At 29.4% G+C, this 21,724-nt stretch overlaps 1 protein-coding gene across 3 annotated transcripts; it reads left to right on the top strand.

The window, feature by feature from the left end:
* Window positions 1–7,733: 7,733 nt before the first annotated feature.
* LOC109805222 (1-aminocyclopropane-1-carboxylate oxidase homolog 1) lies at window positions 7,734–10,865 on the top strand. Of its 3 annotated transcripts, none has more exons than XM_083059513.1 (4): window positions 7,734–7,890; window positions 8,247–8,818; window positions 9,695–9,881; window positions 10,467–10,865. In XM_083059513.1, the coding sequence occupies exons 2-4, from the start codon at window positions 8,280–8,282 to the stop codon at window positions 10,713–10,715; spliced, it is 975 nt and encodes a 324-aa protein (XP_082915639.1). In that variant the 5' UTR covers window positions 7,734–7,890; window positions 8,247–8,279; the 3' UTR covers window positions 10,716–10,865. The 3 variants fall into 3 exon arrangements, with proteins under 3 accessions (XP_082915639.1, XP_082915637.1, XP_082915638.1); XM_083059511.1 differs by having other exon boundaries at window positions 9,560–9,881; XM_083059512.1 differs by lacking the exon at window positions 7,734–7,890 and adding an exon at window positions 7,911–8,105 and having other exon boundaries at window positions 9,560–9,881.
* The last annotated feature ends 10,859 nt before the right edge of the window (window positions 10,866–21,724 follow it).

Here is a 21,724-nt window from a genome sequence, read left to right as displayed (position 1 = left end):
ATGTTAATTGTTAAAGATGTGAGTAAGTAAACACTTATGCTTCATCATTCACTTTCATTTCGATTTACAATTCAATGTGCCACCTACCACCACCATCGTGCCTTCAATTCCATCAAGAGTAGTAGTCAAGTTTAATCCATTATATATATAGTACTTAAATCACACCAAACTTATAGATGCTATTTAACATTTGACATTTCTTATAGAGGTCACATTAAATATTTTCAAACAATTAAGAATTAATATAATTTCTACAAATATTAATATAATAGTTTTAAACAATTAAAATGATTAATATTAAAAAAAATATTGTACAATGTGTGTAATTTCATGAAACTTCAAATTAATAATTTCTACTTAATATACTTGCTTTTTTATATGTATTATTATCAACTAAATTTTATTTTTTAAAAATAATAATTATTGATCTATATTATACAATCTTATAGATAAATAATTAAGATAAAAAAATAATTAATTATTATACAATCAATAAAAACTTATAAATAATATTGACCATTTAAATGTGATTTTAAAAATTAATAATACTATCAAGTGAATTTTATTTTTGTAACATTGTTGATTATATGATATTTAAATTTATTTGCAAGATTATTTTTGTCTAGCTTTTAGTCAGTGTTAGTAGTGTTATTTAAGAACTTTGGAGTTATGAGGCTTTGGAGGTTAAGTTGGTTTCTAGGGTAGTTAGATCAAAGATAAATTGGGTCATTTCAAGAAAGGTATATAAAGTTTTTTTTATTATTAAGAAGTGAGCTCATAATTTCATGTTTTAGAAAACTCTAGAGAGAAATTAAAAAGAAACTTTCTAGAACTCAGAACTTCTCCTTCTGAAAAATCTCCCTTGCCATCTTGTAGCTGATTCACTTAGCTAGTTGAAGGATTCAAGTTTTCGAGGTTAGAATCTCAAGTTGAAAGTCATATGGAGCTACTTTTCTCTTCTCCTCTTTTTAGATTCGAGGTCACCAAGAGGTAAGGAAAACTTGTGGTTTAAATTGTTGTTGTTGAATGCTTGTGGTTTGATGTTAAAATTCATGGTTGCATGATTTTATTTTGTGGTTGATTCGATTTGAGAATCTGAACTGAGATGATGCATGTGTGGGGTTTGGGTTTTTGGTTGTGTTTGAAAGAAGTGGTGATTCTTAATTATGATGGATGCCTATTGTTTTTTATGGTAAAATCATGTTGTGCATGTTGTATAATTTTATTTTGTGTAATGTATGTTAGGAAGTTGCTGAATTTCATGTGGAATAGTCCAAAATTGGGTTTTGCATAAGTGTAAAACTAAGATTGCATTGGGTGCCTTCAAGTTAAGCATGGTTAAGACATTGTATAGTCACTTGACCGGAGAGTAGGGTTATTTATATAATTTTTGTATATTTTGTATGTAGATTGTATATGTGTATAGGCTATGCTTTTACATATCCTACTTTATGCATATATCAATGTGCATGATAATCTTAGGCAACTCATTGTTTTATTTTCCCTCATTGCGTAATAGCTATACTAAAGTGAGTGTAGGGACATGTTAAGTTATTACACTTTTGTGGTATCAAATCTGATTAAGTCTTTTAGGGACACTTTGTGGGGGAGGACCTATTGTTCTTTTGATTGGGAATGCTTTAAGAGGTTATTCCTCGAAAAGTATTTTTTGGAGAGTATGAGGCATACCAAGGAAGTTAAATTTATGAGGTTGCAATAGGGGAGCTTGTTAGTCTCTAAGTATGCCATGAGGTTTGAGCATTTGGCTCGTTCCTACACTCAAGCTATTTCTACGGCTTGGGAGTGTAGGAAATTCACTAAGGAATTGAAGTATGACTCAAAAAGAGTGGTGGTATCGATGACCATCATCGAATTTCCAACTTTAATGGAGAAGGCAAAGGTAAAGGCAATGAAGAAACTTGAGGGAGGTAGTAGAGTTGTAAAGACTGTTGAGGGGACAATTGGGTCTAAGAAAGGTGGTCAGAGGAAGCCTTATGATAGGCCTTAGTTTCACCAAGGGGGTTCTATCACAAGGAAACCTTTTGATGACCTTAGAGGAGGAACTGAGAGTGTGAGGTGTTATAGATGTGGAGGCCCTCACATTGTGTGAGATTGCACCACTGCTACTTCTAAGTGTTTGCAATGCAACAAGCTTGGGCATTTAGCCAATGATTATTTTGAAAGGACTCTTCAAACTAGGAGTGCATTGAAGGTGGAGTAGACGATGTAGGCCAAGTTTTCGCCTTAATGGGTGTTGAAGCTTCCACTTCATCAAACTTAGTGGAGGGGAAGGGCAAGGTGTTTGGTAAAGATGTTTCTATTCTATTTGACTTGGGTGCTACACACTTCTTTATTTTTGTTGATTATGTATAGAAGCTGAAGTTAGTTGTAGAGTTTTTGAATGTAAACTTGGTTGTGTCTACTCTTACTTCCACTTTTATGTAACATCTGAATGTTGTTTGGATTGCTCGATTGAGGTATTTAGGCAATGTTATAAGGTGAACCTTATTTGTTTGTCTTTGGTGGGGTTGGATGTAATTTTGGAGATGAATTGATTTTCACTGGTGAGGGTATAGATGGTTTGAATTCTTTTAGACAAGCTAAGGTGTTGATAAAGGAGGGGGCCAAATGCTTCTAGATTTATCCTCTTTTAAGTGTATAAAGTGAATAGTTGGTGGAGGTAGTGAATGTAGGTGAAGGCATGAATATGGAGGCAACTATGAGACAAATATTTATTCAATTGGTCGAGTAGCGTAGTACTATTATACCACACGTGTCCCACTTCATTAGCATCCCTACTTGCAGTATATGAAAATCATGTTGTTACACTTATACCTATCCAAATTTATACATGTATCTAATAAATAGATATCCAAAAAATTCACATACATACTCATATATTTATAGATATTTTGTTAAAATTAAAATTTTAAATAAAAATATAAAAATAACACTAAAACTAAAAATAAGTAATTTTAAAACATGTTTATTCTATAAAAAATTAATTTTGTAACATATATTTTTTAAAAGAAATAATTTTAAAATATATATTATATAAAAAATAAATTAGAGACAAAAATTTAAAAAATGCTATATTATGGGAAAAAAATCATATTTAAGTCTTAATTTATTTATTATATGCTAAAATAATGATTTTCAGTTGACATATGTAAATGATAATGGCACATAGTGGTATAGGTAATAGTCTCTTCATGTCTATTGATTTTGTACATTTATTTATTAAGTAGATATCCACAAATTATACATACTTAAATATTTATAGATGTTTTGTTAAAATATAAATTTAAAATGAAAATAAAAAATAAAATAAAACTAAAAAATAAGTATATTTTAAATATTTTTATTTTAAAAAGTTATGATGTAAAATTGTTTTTAAATAAGTATTCTTAAACATTTTTATTCTGAAAAGGTAAAAATAATAAAATGGTATATATAAATGAGATGTGTGGACACTATTATCTAAGTAAATGAAAAATATAGAAGAAAATGAAAGATTAATGAGAGAAATTTTGAATTTTTTATTTGTTGAATAACATGAAAATATAATGTCATATTTTGAACTATATTTATTTGTTTGAGGTATTATTTACATTACTCAAAACCTTTGTGAAAGATCTACAATTTTTTGTCTAGCATGTAAATCAAAAATAAATTTTATCTAGTTACAAAATAAGCTATTTGTTGGGAACAAAAAAATCTTCTTTTCCTTTTCTTTTACACACACACACACACAAGTTTTGTGGGTAAAACTTGAAAATCACTTATTCACAAGTTTTATGGGTGAAACTTGAAAATCCTTTCCTCATAAGTTTTATAGGTAAAACTTGGAAATCCCTCCCTCACAAGTTTTATGATGAAACTTAAAAAAACTCATTTATAAATTTTCTGGAAAAACTTAGAAATCCTCCTTCATATGATCTCATCTCTCATTTAAGGTGGTAACCCCTTTTACAGGTCGAGTGATTCTTCTCATCTCATAAGTCTCTATTTATTGACATTGCATCATAATCTTAAAAGAGAAAACAAGTCTCTAAAATAAATACAATATATTTTAATTCTAAACAATATCATAAAAAAATCAATATCTTTAAAATCTAAATAATATCTCAAAGATTTGAATTTGGAAATTTGAATTGTTTCCAAACACTATTTAATAATTATAGAAAAATACTCTTAATTTTATGATGAACAACATGCTAAGACAAAGTCACATTTAAGTTATACTTGTTTAAGATGTTCTTTGCATTGTTAAAAAGTTTGATAAAAAATCTATTACTTAGTTGTTGTGACTAATGTAGAAATAGGAAAATTTCTTGTCTTCTTAAGTACTGAATTGATAGACTCTACAAGATTGGTGGTCATGTGTCCCCGTCATTTTCCTTCATCCCATGCAAGTCCTTTTTTTCCTAAAGATGTCATCAATCCAATCGGTGCCTCATCATATTGATTTCAAAGACTATAGTAGTGGTAGTTGAAGTTAGGCTCCACATTACATATCCTAAAGAGATAGAGGCAAAAATAAAATGTGAAATATGGTTACAAATACAACTATCAAAAACTTGTACTTAATATATGTAACGACTCGCCATGGTCTCTATACTTAGTGGAATCACACTACTACTAGTGAACTAAGAGAAATATTAAGTTGGATAACTCATACATACAGGTATAGATAAGAATAAAAATAACTAAGTTTCTGGTTATAAAATAGAACGCCATATATGTACAGTCATCCCAAAAATAATATTCCCTAGTGCCGGTCAAGCACAGACAAAATCGTTACCCAAAATGGTAACTCTAACACAAGGATCAAACTCTCCGTCTCGCAGCGGTCACCTCAACTCCAAGCTAGCCCTGACCTGCTCCCATACAAGGTATGATCATCGCAGTCCATTCACATGGAAACAGAAGGGTAAGTTAGAGTTCAAAAATCAATCATAAAGTATAAAACAATAATCTATACTACACAATCATCCAACTATCAATCATATTCATAGAGTCACACCACACACACTCTATCCAATACTATTCATGCATAAAATACAATCCACCAATCATTAAGTCAAACACCACACTTCTCATATTAATAATCATGCAATAAATGCATCTCATGACAGATATCAATGTATATCAATCATCTAATGCGTCGTCACACATACACCTAGGAGATCTCCCTAACAACAAAGCTGTATAAGTGACATCCCATCCTACCGAAACCATCCCAACTGTTTTCACGCCCAATGCGCCCGCTCGATCACAGCTAAATAGGATATAATCCTCACTCGGGTTTACTCGGATGATGTTTACACAATTAAAAGTCCAGATCCACCATCAGGTATAGCATAGCTGGGTACGTGCTTACCACGACCTTGGCATGCATAACCAAGTCAATTGTGGAGTTCGCCCACCGACTATCCGCAAGGATCCACGCACCTTCCCGAGTACTTGGTTAAGGGAATAACCCTCGACCTCATACCTCGCTCCAACACTAACTAAGGACTTAGAGGAGACACACCCAACCCTGTGGCCTACCTGAGCACTACTCTCATATATCAGTAGCCTATCCAAACACCACTCTCAAGAGACTCTATGTGAGCTCTTCTAGTTCGAAAGTATTTTTCCTCTCCTCAAGTCCTAGGCTAGACTCATGTCATAAGGCATCACATGCAATTATGCATCATACATCATACATGGTCTACCCACCATTATGATCAATAATCATACACATATGAACATATACTCATGCCATATCATATTTAAACATTCATATATATATATATATATATATATATATATATATATATCATCACTATGCATACATATGAATCACACTTCACCATACATCATATATCATACATACATGATCCAAAACTTTAACTTAACATGCATTAGCATCATTTCATTCATAAACATATTCACCCCTGGCGCAGCCTGAGCTCGCCCAGCCTAATCTCAACCTGAGAGTCCTAAAACTCATCCACGTCCGACGCGTTCAACTCACGATCGGTGTCCTTGAGATAGAGACTCCTAAGAGTCTCCATGCTTGACGCAACCAAATCACGTCTGGCCCAACATCCAACCCGAGAGCCCTAACGCCTGGCGCGCTCAACCTACGCCTAGCCTAATCCCAGTCAGAGAGTTCAAAAACTCTCATCCAAACTAACAAATCCAACCACATGCAAACACAAAAACACAATGCATAGGCTCCATACAACACAAAACAAACTCAAAATCAACGTGCACCCATCTGATGCATCAAATTCACCAAAAACCCCATTTTTCCCAAAACCCCAAAAAATGAGCGAATTCTTCGATCCAGCCATGGATCCTCAGCTTTCATGCATCAATTGAGTTTCTAAACTCACATACAACTTAAACAAAAAACATTCTAGCTTCTCTCACCTGAAGATTGACTCAAAATAGCCAATAACTGAGAAGAAGTAGAATTCTCTTCCGAAGCTCAACCCGAAACTTCAATCCTCCCAAAGCAAGCTTCCTAATCTGAATTTCAAGAAAAGACAGAAGGCATTAGTGATCTAGAGGAGAAAAGGAATCATATAGAGAAATTTGGGAGAGAAAGGAGCTCACAGACCCAGAGTTCTTCTCTCTAAAACTTCTCTCTAAAAACTTCACTTTCTCCTCAACCACACAACCCCTATTATAGAAGTTCTGGAGTGGCCAGAACGGCCTATTCCGAATCCGAAATGACCCGTTCTGCACCCCTTCATCACGTACAAAAATCACATGCAGAACGACTCGTTCTGAAACCAGAACGGCTCGTTCTGGGATTCATCCAGAATGGCCCGTTCTCCATCCAGAACGGCCCGTACTCCCTCCAGAACATCCCGTTCTCAACTACGATTTACAGGTCAATTTAGTAGTTCGGAACGGCCCGTTCTAGATTGGGAACGGCCCGTTCTGGCTACTAAATCATTCATATTGGACTTTTGGGCCTTCTGAAACAACTTACTACGTTACAATATTAATGTACTAACCCATATTGATGACTTATTTTTTCATATAATTTTAATCGAATAAGATTTGTCATCATTTTTCAATTTAATTAACATTATTAGATCATAAATAATTAAGTTAATTATGGAGATAATTATTAAAAGCTTATCAATTAATTATCATTTACTTAATTATTATCACAATCTTTATTAAAGTAATTAAATTAATTTTAAAAAACTATTTTTAACTAGATAAATCATATTAATTTTTAATTACTGATTATCACCATAAGCTAAATTAAATTAATTTTGACAAAAAATTATTTTTAAATTTATTAATCAGATTATTTTTTCAAAATATAATCCTTCAATTCTAAAAAATAAAAAATTTAATTATAAATTATTTTCTTATTCATTAATTATTTAATTATTTTTACAAATTAAATTAATCTTTAAAAATTTAAATTTAAAACTGAAATAAATAAAAAAATTGCTCTAAGAAATTCGGGTGATCAACCCTATTTTTTGATCGGCACATATTATAAAAAAAGTTTCCTTTGGAAAATCGGGATTGGGGAGAAGGGAGTTCTTAAAAGCATAGTAAAATGTACTAATTTGGTAAATATTATACAACTTGTGATATTATTGTACATATTTATTTTTTGTAATAAAAAAATAAAAAGTCTCTATAAAAATTAATAATAGTACATGCAAGTGGTCCTCAATTGAAAAATAATAATCAATTTCATATAGTCCAGAAAGCATATGCATCGTAGAATCCGCTAGTGATCAACATGGTCATTGGTTGATGGTTCTGTCTTTGTTTCTTTATGTGTGTCTCTGACAGTATTTAATTCTCTTCTCGTACAAGCATGCATTTGTTTAAGACTTTAAGCTTAACCTTTGTTCTGCATCGGTAAGTCAACACTTCCATTCTTATAGTTTCTTGTATAACTTCACCTTCTGTTTAAGACATGTTGGGAATCAAGATAGAGTAGTAGTATGATTAAATTAGGGAATATAAGTGAGAACAATTCTTATTTTCATAGGTTTTGTTGAGTTGAGTTAAGCCCAATTCATTATTGAAGATGATATTATACTCTATTCTAACAACATTGTTAGACTTATCAGGTTATTTACACATGTTATTATACTACCCTAAATATCGATTAATTCTTTCAAACTGGACGTTATCTTCAGTCCACTTTCTTAAGAAGTCAACGCTTCTTTAGATCTTTCACTCACTGATTTTGTATTTTTGTGTGGTTTCAGTACAATATTTTGTATAGAAGTTTAAGACCATTAATGGAGGTCAATAGTGTAAGTAAGAAGGAAGAGAATTTCATGGTTGAATCAGAAAGAGAAAAGGAGCTGAAAGCATTTGATGAGACAAAACTTGGGGTGAAAGGACTTGTTGATGCAGGGATTACCAAGATCCCTCGCATATTCTATCATCCACCCGATACCTTCAACAGGGCCTCTGATTTAGGCCATAAAGATTATGCTATTCCTATTGTAGATCTTGCAAGGATTCATGAAGATCATAGTGAACGCAGAAGGGTTGTTGAGAGAGTGAAAGAAGCATCAGAGACATGGGGTTTCTTTCAGATTGTGAATCATGGCATTCCTGTGAGTACTCTAGAGGAGATGATAGATGGGATACTAAGGTTTCATGATCAAGATAGTGAGGTGAAGAAGGAATTTTACACTCGTGATCTAAGACCCTTTATTTACAATAGCAATTATAATTTATATACCACATATGCAATTACTTGGAAAGATTCTTTCTTCTGCAACTTGGCTCCTAAGGCCCCTACACCAGAAGACTTGCCACCTGTATGCAGGTGCGTGTTATTTGTTTGTGTTTATAGAAGTAACATGTTGGGTTTCTGGCTCATTCCTAATTTGATAATTATTTAGTTTTCTATTTTGTTGACAGATCCAGATTTTTAATATAATCGAGTATATGATGTAGCCCTGTTTGACTAGACAAAATTAAATTGAATGTAACTATTGTTTGTATTGTTCTTTTTCCTTGATTTCAAATATTCATGCAAAATAACTATATGTGGTAATTCCCAGTAGAACAAAAATGCAGTTAATTGTGAATTATTATTATTTTTTTTATCCATACAGTTAATTGTGAATTGTGTCTTCATTTCTCCACCTTTTTCTAGTAAACAACTTAGCATGCAAAATCTCATATCAGTTGCATGAAATTCAAAATAGCATTACACTCGAAGGTGATTTAATGAGATGAAGAAAGGCTATTAACATAGTTTTTTAAACACACTTTTCATCATTGACCAACATTTATTAGATATCACAAATTTTTTGCTGGTTCAATTACTGATTTAATGAACCTACTCTTGATTTTATAGTTTAGTTTCTAGTAAACTTTAACCGACGATAAAAAATGTTTTATAAAGAATATCAAGAGAGTATGTTGCTATATGCTAAAGGACTCAAGTCAATCAAGGTAAATACGGCGACGCAAAAATGTACAGTGTTTTACTTGTTATCCTACCTCTTTACGGTTGTCATGGTTCAGCTTTCACAATGCTTGCTACTTCATTTGTTTGTAGATACATTTTGCTGGAATACTTAAATCAAGTATTGAAATTGGGGACTTTATTATTTGAGTTATTATCAGAAGCTCTTGGCCTTCATCCAACTTATTTAACTGACATTGGTTGCACTGAGGGCCTTTTTTCTTTTAGCCATTACTATCCTGCATGTCCTGAGCCAGAATTAACAATGGGAACTAGAAAGCATGCTGATGTTGATTTCATCACAGTGCTTCTACAAGACCGTATTGGTGGCCTCCAAGTTCTTCATCAGGACATGTGGATTGATTTACCTCCTCTACCTGGGGCTCTGGTTGTTAACATTGGTGATTTTTTGCAGGTATGCTTTTATTTTAAGATCAAGGATCATTTAGTGTGGCTTATTATAGCTAAGAAGTTGATTATGAGTATTTTTGAAATTAAGTTAGAAACACTTTTGAACATTTCTCTACTGAAAATAATGAGTATTTTTTAGTTTAAAAGTCCTAAAAAAATGTTTATAAGTTTGTATTCAAATAGACTTTATATTAATTTAGATAAAAATGAAATATATAGCATCTTTTGTGAGAATTAGAGTTGTAATTTTTAAAATAAAATAGAGTGTAATTAAACCATAAATATAATTTATTCATCTTATTCAGAAGATATATTTGCCTACATACTCTTGGAAAATCGATCATTTCTTATTAAGTAATGAGTAATTGTATCATCAAAGTCCTTGACATTTGGGCTTATTCTGAAATGACTAGGGTAGAAGTCTATAAGATTTATCCATTTTGCCGCATGGGAGTTGAAGAAAAGCAAATGAACAAGCACCATGTATACTAGCATGCAATAATGATGCTAAGCCTTTAACATTGCCAAAAAGTTTTGTTTTAGTAATCTCTCATCAGCATGACTAACTCATAACATTCTTGATTACCAGATTATCTCAAATGACAAATTTAAGAGTGCTCAACACAGAGTACTGGCCAATTCTATAGGTCCAAGAGTCTCTATTGCATGCTTTTTCAGCACTGGTCGTCATCCAACTTCAAGGATTTATGGTCCCATCAAGGAACTATTATCTGAAGACAATCCTGCAAAATACAGAGAATTTTCCATTCCAGATTTTTTAGCTCACTACAGAAAATGTTTGGGTGGTACTTCTCCACTACTGCATTTCAAGATTTGACTAGAAAAATGTTGTCAAAAGTGACCACAACCATAAATCACTACCTTGGATTCAGAGAGTACTTATGGTATTGAATTCCTCAAATTCTAGAACGTTCTCTACATAAATATCTTGAGAATTGTTCAATGAAAAATTGATATTGAAGAGATAGTTTGCCGTCTTTGTCAATCTTTAAGTGAGTTGCTTAAATGCGTTAAATTTTGACAAACGTACCAAATTGAATAAATAGTAGATCAAATATGGTTTTATTTTTTGTTCGTTCCTGGAGTATCCACCGCCGGTAGCAGTGACTAATCTCCTCGCTACGTTAGAGGCACCTCAAAGGGTGGGATAGCTGGCCCCAAGATTTAACGCGGCTGCATACACAAGGCAGGATTCGAACCCCTGACCTTACTTAAGCGTGGATCAACCCCTACCGCTGAACCACACGCTTGAGGTTAGATCAAATATGGTTTAATTTCTCAATAGACTTAATATAATGTTATTCAAATTTAATACTATCCTAGCTAGAAGATTCTTGCATAATCAAAAGAAGCAATGGATGTCTATGACTCTAGAACTTGACACTCTAGCTTCTCTCTAATTTTGTTTAAGATGTAAATTTATGAAATTCATATCTTAAGAAAAATCTTAAATATCTTTTCTTAAATTTGGTCAATTTGATCCTAATTGAAAACAATATCATAATAACTTAACTCTTAAGGATCCTTTGACCCTTAGAGTTCTAAAATAACTAAAAGCACAACATATCAATAATTAAACAACAAATATCATAAATAATTAATTAAAGGATATAAATCATATAGTGTTACAATTCTCATTAACAACAAAAATTTGTGTCTCTAAATTGACTTATACTTGGGAAGAGAAATAGATATTGATTTTTGATCCTATCTTCCAACTCTCATGTAGCCTCACGAGTGACTGCATCCCAAACAATCTTGACAAGATTGATGGACTTGCCCCTCAACTCCTACACCTTATGATCCACAACTACATTTGGTCACTTCTCATAGGTCACATTCTCCTTAACTTACACCTCATCAGATTCAATCGCATGACTTGATCCATGAACATACTTCCTTAACTGGAATACATGAAACACATCATGCAGGTTAAACAAGGATAGCGGCAAAGCCAACTGATATACTACCATACCTAAATGACAAAGGATATGATAAGACTCAATAAACTTTGGTGTTAGCTTCTTGGACTTTATCGCCCTTCCCATTCTTATAGTGGGTGTCACCTTGACAAACATATGTTCCCCTTCCTTCTCTTATCTGCATAAGACTTCTGCCTACTCTAGGCTTTGTTTTCTCCTTAATCATCTTCACTTTTTCTTTATTTTTTAGAATTAACTATAGTTTCACTACAAATGATTCACCCTCCTTATACGATATAGAGACATTTTACATCTCTCATATAAAGCTTCAAAAGGTGTCATATCAATACTGACATGAAAACTATTGTTATAAATAAACTCCACAAAGACAACACATCCTCAAAATTGCTAAGATGATCAAACACACAGGCTCTTAACAAGTCCTCCAAGGATTTGATAATCCTCTCAATCTGTCCATCCATTTGTGGGTAATAACCAAAACTCAACCTCAATCTTGTTTCTAAGACTTGGTATAAACTCTACCTAAGCATGGAAGTGAACCTTAGATCTCTATTGGAGATAATACTAGAAAACATTCCATGCAATCGTACCATGCCCTTGATATACGACTGAAAATCATCTTCTCCAAGGATCACTTAATGTTGATAGGAAGAAAATGAGCACATTTTGACAATCTATTGTTAGGCGATTTGGCAAGCATACCAGTTACACAAGTATGTTGTAATACACGACAATACATATATTTAATTCTTTGATATTGATAGATGTTGTTTATGTTGTTAATTTGTCCATTGGAGACTAGTATGTTGAAATTTAAGAATTTTGAATGATGTTGAAGTTTTGACCCAAAACATGATATTGATGGATTCTTGTTTTTGAGTTGTTGCATCTTTGGTCTGTTAGCAAATTTGTATTCTTGGTGTTGTTTCGAGTTGATATAGTGATTTACACGTAGGTTTTGAGGTTGGATGTTATTTGAGAGTGCCTGCATGTTAGAGATGCGTGACATTCTCACTTAGTGAGGTGTTCCCCATTGAGCTTTCAAAGCCAAAATTCAATTTTTTTGAGTTTTCACTTTTGAATTATATTTTGTTTATAATGTTTTTTCAAGTTATAAAATTTTAATTTTAAAAAACTAATTTAGTTTTGTAAAGAAAAATTTATATTATATTCGTTAAAATATTTTAATAAAGTATATATAGAAATCATTTCGGTTCATGTTTAGATTTAAGCAAGAAGTAAAGAATTGTTCATTTTGTTCTCTCTCTCTCTTGATTGGTAAAGAGTGATACAGTACAATTCAACAAAAGGCGTTTAGAATAGTTGGTAAGCCAAATACAAAATGTTGGTTGCAACACCATTTATTTCTATGTCTGTCAATCTATATGCATATGGCAGACAATCCACTTTCTTCTTATTTCAAAAGAAATGATTCCACAACACGGGTAAGAGCAAAATTACAACAATTAATATCCTCCTTTTTTCTTCACTTCTAATCACGACAATGAAAAAAAAATTATGTTTCTAATAATTTAAATTTAAGATAAATTTATTTTTATTTTTTTAAATTTAAAATTATTATTTTTAATCCTTATAATCTTAAAATTTTTTGTTTTAATCTCTTAAATCATCAATAACATATCTAATAATAATAAATTAAGACAATTATACTATATTAATTAAATTTAATGTAATATTTTCACCAACTGGAATACCAGTATGCAGATTTTATGGGATAGTGCTTGACAAATTTTTTAACAAAATTTAAGTATAAAAATAAAATTCTTTAAAATTATAGAACTAAAAATAACAGTTGTAAATTTATTAACTAAAAATAAATTCACTTTAAATTTAAGGAACTAAAAACATATTTAAGTCTAGATTTAAAAGCTTAAAAAAATTTGTTTTAGACTCATGATAACAAAACCTTATTATAAAGCTTCTTAAAATTGATTGGGTTAATAACACTCCTATTTGCAAAATATGTAATTATAAAACTCATTTATCTTCAAAGTTCAATAAGTCTCAAAATATTTATTTATTTATTTATTTTTGAAAAAAATATTTAATTATTTATTTAAAATCATTAATTATAAATAATTATAAAAAACAGAATTATTCTTTTATATATATATATATATATATGTATATATATATATATATATATATATATATATATATATATATATATATATATATATATATATATATCGAGAACAAAGTTATTCATTTTCACTAATAAAGATAAGAATTTTGTATGGGAGATTCAATAACAGTAAGTTTTATATAACCGATTTATTAATAATATTTAAGAGATTAGTTTTTTTTTTTTTTCAAATAACATGGTTAAAAATTATTTAAATTAAAAAAAATTGATTGAAAAGTATAATAGCGTGACTTTCTGTATAATTTTAATGTAATTTTCAATAAAATACTTTTTATATTAATTCATTGACCATAGCAAGACCCTATTTTTAACATTATATATCGTGTTTATCATCAAGCTTGGTTCGAATTGGTTTTATTATCTAAATATTAATATCAATATTGTGTAATCGTCAGTATCCACTAGAAGCATGCTTACCTTATTAAATTATATATCATTAAGGTCATGTCTATAAATATTAGGGATAATTTAGTAATTGTGATACCGGCAATGATAGTTAATGAAAATGAAATATGGATCCACTACAATAATTATCTTAATGACCCCTCTTAAAAAAAAAAACTATCTTAATGACCTTGCAATCTCCGCCATGGCTATATATGTATAATTGAAGAAGATTGAGACCACCAATAAGCAACCAAAGTTGAACCTAGTGATCTACTGAAATGTTCAACCCTCTAGTTAACAGTCCTGTGTTTGCTGTTTGCAGAATTTTACAAGTGTAGATTTGTTATCATGCATTGGTGTGATAAAGTCTTCCAATTTTTATTCTTATTCATTTCATTTATAAAATAGAGTATAATATACTTTTATATTATTGTAAAAGATTATTTTGATTCTTTATTTTTTAAAATATATATTTTTCTCGTGTAACTTTAAAATTGGATTTGATACTTATCTATTCAAAATAGTTATCATTTTTAGTTTTAAGATATGATTCTTTTTTATTGATGTAAAATTTGTTTTATTAGATTTAAATACTAAAAAATTATGAAATGTAATTAAAGTCTGAACTAAAAAAGACCATAAACATATTAAAAATTGAGTAAAAAATGAGTCCTACAAATAACAGGAAAAAAAAAAAGTTATTGGATTTTTTGATTTTGGGTTTTGAGTTGTGTTTTAGACACTTTTCAAACAAGATTCATCGTGTTTTTGTATGGATATCAGATGAGTTATATAGTTTTCATGTTGCAAATCTAATGGGACAAAATTTATATATTGAATTAGTTAAAAAAGTTCAAATGCTCTCCAAAATAAATTTTAAAAAAAATGACACGATTTCAGAACAATATTACACTACTGCACTACTGCATTCAACATTTTAAAACATTTGTTTACTTATATTATTAAAATGTTATTAAAAATTAAGTTAATAAGTTATTATGACATTTTTTCTTCAGAAAATGTTATTATAGATAAAGTAATATTTTTCATCTTAATATTGTTATTTCTAGCTAATTATTTCTTAAAATTAAGTCTAACATATAAAGAATATATTTGTTCAATTTGTAGGTGTTTTTTAAAATTAAAGTCTCATATTGAGTAAAATAATAATACATCAAGCGTATACATAATAATAGGTTGAAACTTAAAGTTAAATGAATTTTGATATTTGTTATAGATTTAGTAATGATTAACCTATGATATCTTCTTTTATAAAAAATAAATAAATAAAAACTTAAGAGATATTCAACCTTAAAGGACTTGTAAACAAAAATTATAAAATATAAGTGGTAGTACAATCTATATTAATTAATATTAGTTATCATTTTATAAAGTTTACAAAAAAAAAAAAAAAAACTTAGCAACATTATTAAAATGTTTCAAACTACCACTTAACTTTTTTGAAAATATAGACATTAATATGTAAAATGTTACTAAACGTCTTTAGTAATATAAGTTTTATCTAACATTTGGCAAAATGTCGCAAAAGTTATATTAATAACATTTAATCATAATACCAACATTTAGTATACAAGTATGGTAGTAGCTTATGTTCCTTAATCAAGATGTTTAGGATTCAAATCCTAATAACCTTGTGTATGAAATAAACTATGTTAGAAAAAAAAAATATTTATCTTGTATGCACTCATAATCCTCGACGAAGATTAGTCAATATTTACTTATAATTTAGTATCATTTTTCTAATGTTAATAAAAATATATTATTGTAGTATTAACTCAAATTTAAAAGTACTAAAATAAACTTTCATAACAAGATAAAAGACCAAAAACATATTTTAGTATTTATATAATTAGTAAAATACAACCCATCACCCTTAACTTTTCTATGATATGATAATTTTTTTAAAAAAAATAAATTCTCTCAATTATTTTAGGATTTATGGTTATACATGTGTAAAATAATTCAATTAATTAAAAATTATTATTAGCATGATTTTAAGTAGTTACACTTACTTTGTGAAGGGGTCTAACTCACTTGATTAAAAAGAATTATTGCAAATAAAAAAATTAAATAAAACGCTTACTTTATCAAATTATATATTGATATTGGTGTACCGTGAAACACAGTTATACAACCGGTTGCAAACGTGAAACGCTTGATGCTTAAGTGGCCTAGAATACCCAATGTGTTAATAGTGTGATAACCATAATAATCCACAAGAATAACATACCCACGATCGAGTTTAAAATTTTTAGAATCTAGAGTAATTATTTTAAAAAGAGTTAATGTAATATAAATTAACAATTCTTATATTAGTTTTCTAATTTTTTAGATGTAAAATTATTTATCAAAATTTGATAATGTATCCTTGTGGATTTTATTCTTTAAGTTTATATCGGTAGAGTATTATTAAGGGGTAATTGAAGATTCCTTGAATCCTTGTCGAAGACCACTTAAAGTAAATACATTAAAGATATGGTAAGATGGTTCATTAAAGGTAAGTTATTGGATTTGTTATATAAGACCAAGCCCAATAAAAAACTTAGTATAAATAATAGCATATTAAGATTAAAAGATACTTTTAAATCGCATTTATTGTAGCATAATTGCATCACTTTGAGTGAGATCGAGCACTTACTTGAACATTGAAGTGACTTTTGGAGGTACACTCCATTTCCTTCTTGAACAGGTAAGGTTGAAGACTTATTCGAGTAGAAAAGACTAAAGACCTTTATCCCTTTAGACATGTAAGGCCCAAGGATGAGGTGACAACTAAAGGATCAAAGATTTGAAGAATGAAGACTAGAAGCTTTAAGGAGAAGGATAAAATTGCTATTGTACCCATGTGCAGATACATTTTGACACCGATTGTAGGGCATCTAGAATTGAATGTCCTAGTTTATGTCTTTTTTGCAAGAAGGAGATTTTGGAAGAGAATGGTGACTACAAGGAAGAATTTGAGTACTATGCAACCCAAACAGATGTCTAGACTAGTTTTAGTTGAAGATCAAACTAATCTTTTTTATGCTATTATAAGAATGTTACAAAAAGAGATGATTGCAATCAAGCAAGCATGAAAGCATGATGCTCTAGAGCTCTTGACTCTTAAAAGGGAGAATGTTGAGTTAAGGAGTTTGAATAGAACATGGATACCTATTGATCAACTTAATAATGAAGCTTTTTCATATCATGTGTCGAGAACACCCAAAGTGCAGTTACTCTGATGTAGTTCTAATAGCTTTTATTATTATTTTATAACATTCCTTATTATCAAGTAATTAATTAAATTAATTAATTTAATTAGTTGATTGAAATAGTAAGATACTACACTAACTCAAAGGTGGCAGTAGAGAAAATTAATGGATCATTCCAAATAAAGGAACCACACTTGCTATGTTACTTTCATCTTTTTCAAAGGATGAAAGAGTTTCTTGGAGATCCAAGTTCAAATTACTCCTTAGGTTAATAATGAGAGGATTGATCAATTAGCTCAACTGGAAAGTAGCCAAAAACCAGGGCATTTACGGATGTTGATACAATAAGAATTATAAATGTTGAGTATAATAGTAGAAACATGTATGCATGTGGAGACTACGGAGAAGGGATGAATAGAAGACATAATACTTTACATTACCAATGCGATATTACTCTAGGACCCCAAACAAGTAAGGAAAGTAAGAACACAATCTGAGGTATGTGATGATAACAGTTGAATTGTACGAAATAGGGGTTGTAACATTGTTATTAAAATGTTTGAACTTAGAGCAAGAAGATTATGTATTAAGAGAAATACATGAAGGTGGTGTGACTCTAGGTAGATGGGATATCATAGGTCATCTAGCTATGCCCTAGGGGTGTTATGGTGAGAAAACCTCTATCCAGAATCGAAGGCTACTATGGCCAGTTGTAACAATTCAACAAAACCCTAATAGACATCCCCTAGTGAGGTGGTTTGGGGGGGATCATTGTTCAGGAGTGGTACCCACACTATTTGATGGGGTGGTCCTATTCCATTATTCCTAGGCTATTTTGTAACCTGATGATGATGAAGAGATTGGTACCATATGCATGTAGAATTAGGAGCATACATCTCATGAGTCTCAATTGATGAATATGTTGTGTGTGAATGATGGAATAATGAAGGTGTATGAAATGTAATTGTTGTTTAATTTGTGTGTGTATGTCTATCCTTATGCTTTATATATGTTGTTATGAATGAGATGCACTCTCACTCCCTATGTATTATTTGTGTTTAGGCTAAACACCTTTTGTAAGAATAGAGTAGGTACAAGATGACGGATTTGAGGAAAAAGAATTATAAAGAGGAGTCTTGTTTTGATAGTGTGACATCGGGATTGAGTTTTAGGATTAGTAGTGGTTTAGTAGTTGATCTTTTATTTAAGTGTGTTTTATTACCAAAACTTCATTGATTTAAGAGATTGTTCTTATTTCTTTGAAACAATGCTTTATATGTTTTATTATAAATGATGAATAAATATGTGAACCCTTTTATAAGATTCCATGAGGAGAGTTATTATAAGTTGTTGTTTTTGTTTTCTAGAAATATTGTTATATTTATTTATTAAATATTTTGGGGTAGAAGGGTGTGACATGCTCTAATAAGAAAGTCTTGTGATATGAGTATATCTTATATGTTGTTTCATCTGGAATGACAATCATATGATTTGATTGAAACATCAAGGATAACTACATATTCATCTTAGAATTGAAATCAACTATATATGACACATTAAAAACTATACTTTTCAAAAATGTGTTTGTCATCATAAAAAATGGGGTGATTGTTAAATCAAAGGACAATCTTAGATCTTTTAGGATATAAGTTTTAATGTTAACAAACTTGTACATTTTTGTAAAAAAATATTTTTCAAGTCATATAGAAAGACAAATTTAGAAAGACGATTGGTTATTATGACGTGTTGTCTTTTAGGAAAACTACATCTCTCTAATACGAATCATTAAATATATCATTTATGATCTTTAACCAAATAATTTATGTATATGTTATTCGCTAATTGATCAAAGGAACAAAAGCTTCTTTTCTACTTGAACTTCAACAACAAATACATATTTGTTTGTTGTTAGAGAAAGGGTGAACATATATCTCGAAGTGTGTAAAGTCTTAGATAAAGTAATTTTTGATTGACACACGCAACAATTCTTCTCATTTTGTACCTTAAAGGTGATAAGTAACCCCTTTGATTAGATAATAAGTGACAATTTGGTAAAATGCATTTAATGTTTGCATTTTATACACCAACGAACACTTCACTCTATAAGGAAGGAAGATAAAGAAAAATGAAGCAAGCTTGTTAGAGAAGATCAACAATTTACAACGGTTATCTTCATGAAGCACCTACGTAAAAAAGCTTGAAGATTTAAAAAAAGCACACACACACACACACACACACACACATATATATATATATAGATAGATAGATAGATAGATAGATAGATAGATAGAGAGAGAGAGAGAGAGAGAGAGAACAACAATTGCAAAAGTTTATTTCATTCTTGTTATATAAATTTGTACTTAAAATTAGTTGTATCACGTCTTGTAAATAAGATGAAACAATAGTGATTTCTCAATTTTAACTTTGTGTTATAGTTTAAAGCTTGAAGAAGCTTTGTTGAAAATAATACTTCATTATTAAGGCTTGGAGGGGCTTCGTTGTTCAAAGAATACTTAGATAATTATTCAACAAGGCAAGTCAAAGAATATTAAGGTTGAGTCAGAAGTGATTTATGAATGAATACTTTTATCTTTACAAAGATAGTGCAATTTGATCGGATTGATCAAGAACTGGACATAATCTCGGTGATTGAGACCAATCAATATTAAAATATTGTGTGTTCTTGCTTTTGACTCTTCTTCTAAACTCTTTAAGTTTTGATACTATATTGTTATTTTGAAAAGTGTTAAGTTTTCGATTGATATTATTCAACTCTTTTTTTAGTATCTTTCTTTTCTTCACACATAACATTATGGTTAATTGCATTTTTTTGCCCCAAACTTATATTTTATTGACAATTTTGTCCCCAAATTATATTTTTGGCAAATTTTTCCCCAAATTGTGATAATAATGTGAATTGTAACCCTCCATGAAATTATAGTTGATATGATTATAAACACCCCATTTTGAATCTGTATTAATATTTATATATATTTCTAAACTATATATAAAGGGAATATTAAATGTGTAACAACTCTTGATCTCCATTTTATTTTGAGACCATTATATCCCCATATTTAAATTAAACAATTAAATCTCTAAATAAAAACAACTTACTATGATGTACTTTATTTTTATTTTTATTTTTATCTATGCTATATACCTATAATCTATCAATCCTTATATATTAAACCCTTATATATCTTCGGCAAGAGAGTTTTAGAGATTTTTTTAACTTCTTATCTAATTTGATTTTTATTTATCATGATTATTTATGAATTTTAATTTTTAATATTTTAAAATAAATTATTAACAAATAAAAATAATCTTATACTACAATATAAATTATTTATCATAAATCTAAATGTAATTTATATGTTTAAAAATATCTATTTATAAAATTTTTAATATAATTTATATATTCAAACATAGTATTTATTTTTATATATAATTTTTTAAACAATTTAGTTATATATAATAAATATTTAACATATAAATTACATAAAGTAAAATACTTATAATCTATAATATATAATATATAATTCTATAATTGATAACATTAATAAAATGGATACATGTTTTGGCAACCACATTTTTTTAACCCTTTCATCTATTAACTAATTTGCTTAATTGTTTCACTATTCTGGAATTAACTACAATTTTATTTTATTTCATCATTTATATATATATATATTTTATCATAGTGAGATATAAAATGTCTCATTTTTACTAGTATATATAAAAGAGATATCTCTTTTAGTAATTATTTTTTTCTTTCATTTTAATATTTTTTTTCCTTTATTTATATTTTATGCGATTATACTATATATAAAAAAGATAGTTCTTTTGGTAACCACATTTTGGTATCCAATTAATAGTTTTTTTTCTCTTTTTGTACGTATGTATTTTCATTTTACTTTAAAAGCTGAAAAGTAATTGCTACTAAAATAATTAAATTATCACTACAAGAAAAGAGAAAAAAGAAAATATAATAATTTCCTATTTATATTACTTTTTTTATCTTATTTTTCAGAAGAAGTACAAAGAATTTTTTTCATACAAGTTCTTATAAAATATATAACTCATATATATTAAATAATTTAGTACAATAATA

Source organism: Cajanus cajan, chromosome 7 (genome assembly GCF_000230855.2).
Source record: "Cajanus cajan strain Asha chromosome 7, NIPB_CcT2T_4, whole genome shotgun sequence".
In the NCBI taxonomy this organism is placed as follows: domain Eukaryota; kingdom Viridiplantae; phylum Streptophyta; class Magnoliopsida; order Fabales; family Fabaceae; genus Cajanus; species Cajanus cajan.
This window is presented reverse-complemented; position numbering and strand designations above follow the sequence as displayed.

What these genes read in the sequence shown, in the direction of transcription:
- LOC109805222 (XM_083059511.1), top strand. Translation starts at nt 8,280, where the DNA reads ATGGAGGTCAATAGTGTAAGTAAGAAGGAAGAGAATTTCATGGTTGAA. An exon ending in GACTTGCCACCTGTATGCAG is followed by an intron (nt 8,819 to 9,559) that starts GTGCGTGTTATT and finishes ATTTGTTTGTAG; the next exon opens with ATACATTTTGCTGGAATACT. An exon ending in ACATTGGTGATTTTTTGCAG is followed by an intron (nt 9,882 to 10,466) that starts GTATGCTTTTAT and finishes CTTGATTACCAG; the next exon opens with ATTATCTCAAATGACAAATT.